General features: G+C 40.9%; 1 protein-coding gene across 1 annotated transcript; it reads right to left on the bottom strand.

Moving 5' to 3' along the window:
* Positions 1-102: 102 nt before the first annotated feature.
* Positions 103-3,166, bottom strand: LOC128875738 (myrosinase 1-like). The gene is made up of 7 exons (XM_054121598.1): positions 3,072-3,166; positions 2,704-2,819; positions 2,496-2,629; positions 1,691-2,367; positions 1,326-1,476; positions 1,001-1,242; positions 103-922 (listed from the first exon to the last, which is right to left on the bottom strand). The coding sequence occupies exons 1-7, from the start codon at positions 3,119-3,121 to the stop codon at positions 724-726; spliced, it is 1,569 nt and encodes a 522-aa protein (XP_053977573.1). The 5' UTR covers positions 3,122-3,166; the 3' UTR covers positions 103-723.
* Positions 3,167-6,162: the final 2,996 nt, after the last annotated feature.

The raw sequence follows: 6,162 nt of genomic DNA on the forward strand, positions 1-6,162 counted from the left end.
GTACATACACATGCGCATAAGATGGTAAATTCCAGTGAATGTAACCCCATCATGCGAACAACAGTGATCTTTCTCGTTTCGAGATAACATTGCATTTTTTTCAAACAGTTTTAATTCGCTGAATCAACTGAATACTATAAATTGGCTCGGGTTAGTATTTTGCAACGGGTCGCTCCGAGTTTGTGTTACAAACATGACGATAAACTCATGAATTAGCTACACCAAAATATATTCCATCCATATGATTACATTCATATTTTATCTATTATTATTCGTTATAATTTTAATAATCGATTAATTTATCGGAATAATACTGCACTAATTCTGTACACGTTATGAAGGAAAACTTATAACTATGTAATATGTGAATATTGTGTCGTTTACATTATAATAAGTGAAGTTTTTAAATAAATTCACATTTTAAGATTTTACACACTTTATAATAATAGACATTCTTACACATCTGAGGTTACAAATAAATTACATACATATCTCGTGAACGAATGAATCAGTACAGATAGACGTTTGTCGGTTATGATCCGCGTTAAGTAATACTGAAACAGTTGCGACGCCCGCGCAGAGTACAAACTTTATTTATAGTAATTATTATGTTACTATCGATGATTTTCTTTTTTCGAAAAACCATATGTACGAGTATCCGAATAATCTCTATCGTGACAAGTATCGATGATAATTCACCATCTAGGGTCTCCGAGTAGGTCTTCAAATGGGTCCTCGAATGGGTCTTGGAGTGGGTCTTGGAGTGGAAAGCGGAATTTCAGGTCTTGGAGTCGTTGGAACAATTATTGATAATGGAAGTTTTCTTTCAGCTGTAACTTGCTGCCACCATAAAGCAGATTGCTTCAAGGTCCGTGTCCTGTTTTGATCCGAGAAATCGACAGACACGATTCCGAAACGTTCGCTGCAAATTCGAGTATTAATATTAACTAATCGATTCGATATTTGAAGTGTACCGAAGTCTAACAACTGTCTTAATTACCTATATCCCCGTCGCCACTCAAAGTTGTCAAGAAGCGACCATAGATAGTACCCTTTCACGTTAACGCCATCGACGTACATGGCCAAAAGCATCTGCTCCAAATAATCGCGATAATACTGAATTCTTTCCCAATCATGGTTGGTTCCAGTATCAGAGTAACCATTTTCAGTTATGTAGATTGGTGGATTTCCATATTTCGTTGCTAATTGACGAAGCAGGTATCGGAAACCCTCGGGTGCAACCTATCGAACACAAAAAAGAATGTAGAATGTTCTATAGCTGGCAAATTGTATACAAGAAGATAAATAATTCTCGTGACATTTACTCTTAACCAGTCGGAAGCTGTCTTGGCCCAAGAAGGTTTATAGGATGCTACAAGACCCGCGTCGTTTACATGAGATGGTACTGGACCTGATTCACCGGGTTCCATTAATTTCGAGGTGTAATGATTTACCGCTAGAAAGTCTGAGGTTCCCCTAACGAGAGAACGACAACAATCAATTAAGAAACTCTCGATTACTGCATTATCCAAATAAAAATGAGCCCGATTCTCCTCTATATGTCTCAAGAGCGCCCACATAGTTTGTTTCTAACGTTGTTGTACTAATAAAATTTACTAAAAAAACACTCTTACTCTAGTTTACCAAAGAAATTCTTACACTGCTAAACGAAAAGACGAGTGAAGAATACCTTATGTAGTCGATCCACTCGGGCTCGAACTCTGGCAAACGAGATCTCGCGTAACCCTGCTGCTTGCTCTTGGCGGCAATCATTTCCTTCATGATTTCCGGGTAGTCACCATTCTTGGCATAGATAGGATGCAAAATCCAACCAGCAGCGAATTCGAAACCGACCACCGCTGACAGTATGTCACTTGAATTCTTTGGTATGGGAGTGGGCAAACTGTACATGAATCCGACCTCGCCGTGCTGCGTTGGTTTGAACTCTTTTTCGTATATTCGGTAAGCTCTCGCGTGGGCTTTGATCGAGTTGTGGATGCAAAGATACTCGCCGATACCGTGTAGCTTCTTTCCAGGTGCGTCCACCCCGGTCGAGTAACCATTTATGCATACGGAGTGGGCTTCGTTTATCGGGATGAACCGCTTCACCTTATCTCCGTACTCTCTGTACAAGATTCTGGCATAATCGCCGAACCAGTTGACCATTTCCGAATTCAGCCAGCCACCAGCATCTTCGAGAACTTGAGGGTGATCCCAGTGATAAAGTGTCATGAGCGGCTCGATTTCGTTCGCCAATAACTCGTCGATCAGATTGTGGTAATAACGAACGCCATCCTGGCTAATGTAATTCGCGAATCCTGTCGGCAATATTCGTGGCCAGCTCACGGAAAACCTGTACGACGTGAACTGTCGACAACCGAGAAAAGAATTATTTGATTACGTTGTAAAATAGGCTAATTTTGTTTAGGATGCAGATATTCGACAGTTCTGAAACTGTCAATTTCAAACCAAAGCGTACACTAGAGTTTATTTACCCCAAGTTTCTTCAACAAAGCTACGTCTTCCTTGTACTTGTAGTAAGAGTTGGTAGCCACATCGCCCGTGGCCTTACCATAGACACGTCCATCCTTGTAATGGCAGAAACGGTCCCAAGTACTTTCCCCTTTATCTAGATTTTTCAAGTACGAAGGGTATGAAAAGTTTGCAAATCAAATGCAGGAAATTTGAACTTGACCCACCTACCGCTCACATTCCAAGCTCCTTCTATTTGGTATGCGGCTGTCGCAGCTCCCAGAACAAAGCCTGGTGGAAACCTTAGATGGTTTTTATCATCCTCCACAAAGTTGCCATTTGCGACACTAGAAAGAGCAAGTTTCAAAAGATTTAGAGTTACACCTACTTTAAATTCATTTTCTGAACGAATATAGCGAAAAATTTTTCACAGAATAATTGTAACATATTGAAAGATCATTGACTGTGTACGTTAAACAGCAATTATAAGTCTAACTGTTTCCATTCGGTTCCTAACACTGAGTAAAGCAAATCAGGTATTCGATGTATGAAATTTTATATTCGCTGATTATGAATTGTTTTAAACAAAATATATTCACATCGCAAAGAAGAGGAGAACACAGAATTTCAGCGACAACGTAGCGAACATGTCTGCTTGCAAATTATAGAGACGCTATCGAGGTCGTGCGTGTCGTTTATATACTTGACCTAAACATATTATCGAATCTGTAGATAATAACTCCCAAGTGGTGTATTTGTCATTTTTAATGAACCGATGATATCTAATCGAAATTCAAGTTATTCATTGATACTGTTTACACGTCTCGTGTTCTCTTTGTGATTGCCCAGATTATCAAAATCTGTAAAGTCGTATTGGAAAGTTTTCGAACGCGTTCGAGATATTGTAACGCTCTACTTGTGAGCTAATGTGATGAACGGATAGTGACAAGTGTGGTCATATTATTATAATTTGTGCGATATCAATCTACACACGTATCTCATATGTTTATACATTTATTGTATGTTCAACTCGCTTTTCATTTTTCAAATTTATTTTGAAATAAGTTAGCAACTCGTTACGCTTCCTAACGATTTTAGCTGCATTAAATTTTATCGACATAGAGAAACAAGAAAAACGGGCACGCTTAAGACGCGTTCTCTGCCACGTTGATGGATTCTCGGTTTCCCGAGCTCCGAGAGGAAATCTTGCTTTCGTGAAATACGTATCCTGACAGGTAATCTCTGCGTAACATTCGGCTTCAAGGTTATATAAAGGGGATAGAAAAATACGCGGCGGCACGACAAATTTTGTTTTCGCGAAGATGCCACTCGCTCCTCCATTCTCTATTTGGTTCTTCGATATCCTGGCTACGAGACTCCATAGTACTCCAGAAGGCGCCAGGTTTACGACCGTGTGCGAAGAAAGTGGATCAGAGACTATCCTCCTTGGATAAGATAACACACCGAATGCTCGTAACGCAGAGAGATCGGAACAAATATAAAAAAATAATTCTGTCAGCGACGGTGATTTGAACTCGACGCGTGAATGTAAATAACAGATGTCAACGGATATCAACATGAAACGGGAGTTATTTATCTCTGTATATTCTTAAAACAAAGATACGAATTTTTCGATAATGTATCGAATAGGATCAAATCCAATAACTAGTTTTTACATGTAATAATAAATATGTTTACTAAGATTTTCATAGTCTTGTTACCAGCAATCGATGCTAAACGAAAGATGCGAAACGATAACGTGATTCATAGTTACGAGAATTGAACGTATTAACGTGCTACTTGAACAAACGATCGGACTAGAAGATAGCTTTAAGCCTGGCTTTATTTCCCAATTATCCTACACATGGGCTGCACTCAAAATTGCCCTTATCGCGGCACCACCCACGTTCGTATTGCCTCCCATACCTATGTAATTACTTGTTAAATTTATACATGCTACAATATATACAACCACCTACCCTCGTTTAATCGAAAATTTAACTGAAATTCACACCGATAAAAAATCATATGAAACGAATTCAATCAGCAAACTTCTTCTCAAACATTAACATACCAATCGTACATTCAATCGGAACACGACCGACACTCGTTGTCGCGGATACGTAATAACGCCTATTACCGTCTACACGTGCTTCCTTTGTTTAGCGTGCCACGTAAGTGTGAGCCAGCGAATGGCGATGCGAATATCGCGAACGTGGAGGAGTTTCGCCGCTGGGCGGCAATAGGGAACGGTGTAGCAGGTTCGCGACACAATAAACCATTCCACGGAAGGCAAAACACAAGCCACGGCGCCGCTATAACCGAAGCCCACCGTGCTGCTTCATTATGCGGTGCGACGTGGCAAAGTGCCAAGGCCTTTGATAAAGGGGGTGGCTACCTGGCTACGTCCTACCAGATTCTCGCTCTATTCCGCCGCCTCCGCATTTCCGCCCTTTCGTCGTAACATGGTGCTACTGTCCACCCTCTGACGCACATCCTTGGCTCGCACCCTCCCCCATCGCGGAGCCGAGTTCGGACAAAGAACAGAAAGCTTCGAAGGAAACACATCCCCAATGTGGACCGCGTCGTTCTTTGCTGCCCAACGCGGTTTCCGATGGGGAAATTTCGGATTTTAAAATTATAACACGTGTAACCTTGGGTTCTCGGTGCAAGGAATGCGATCAAACAAAATTGAACAGACAGAAAATGTTTCGACTCCCAAAAGTGCAGCAACTCTGCGGCATTCGGCGAACAACCTATACGTCGTGTCTAGTTCTCAAAGGAAAAGGAATTTTGCCTGCTTTAAAAGCTGGAGTTACCGAGAACCTGACAACGTGATTATAATATTGTACAAGAGACGCATCTACGATGTTTGACACTTCTAATTACAGCAGGAGAGGCTACACCTCCGTCGGATGTCACCGACGAAGCTGGAGTCTCCTCGAACGTATCCGAGACGTTACAGAGTTCAAGTTCTTCACCCTTGAAATTTGCGGAAGCTGTGGTGTCGAGTATCGTCGGAACATCAAGGCACGCGGAACAACAAAAAGTACTGAGCCGCGGTGTTTGGAATTTGAAATAATTTGGCTGGAATGCGTAATTAATTTCGAAACGTATAATTAAACGAACTCGCGTAACTTTCAAGCATTCCATCCGCTTCCTAAATTTCTTGGTTAAAGCCATTATATTGCGTTGCAAACAGTAAATAGAAAGGAGAAAATAATGTAAATATTGTTGAATAGAAATGTTTCGTTTTTTATTATTTAATAATACAAACCTCGTCGTTACATTGAATTTAATAGTGAAATAGTATTTCTCATCCACCCTTCATGGATGAAAAAAAAGTTGAATCGAACGACGGTACAATTCCATCGAACTTTGCGACCGTCGTTATCGAAAGGAAAGTTTCGAGTCGCAAAGTCGCGTTGCTCATCCTGTGACCGCAGTAATCTTGAATCGCGCGGTTTTCCATTCCATGGTTTGTGCAGGCACGCCTCAAATGAAAGCGTCGATGCCTGTTACGGATTACCATTTTCTTAAGCGTCTTTGAAGACGCCCTCGAATGAGAAACTTACGAAGCGCGGAACCGTTTCGAAGGAATCGGTCGTACTCCCTCTACAGAAACTTGCCTTGTCAAAGAAAATTTCGTTACATAATCTAAAGAGTAACGTGATAGACTAGTATGATTCA

This window comes from Hylaeus volcanicus, chromosome 4 (assembly GCF_026283585.1).
Source record: "Hylaeus volcanicus isolate JK05 chromosome 4, UHH_iyHylVolc1.0_haploid, whole genome shotgun sequence".
Lineage (NCBI taxonomy): Eukaryota > Metazoa > Arthropoda > Insecta > Hymenoptera > Colletidae > Hylaeus > Hylaeus volcanicus.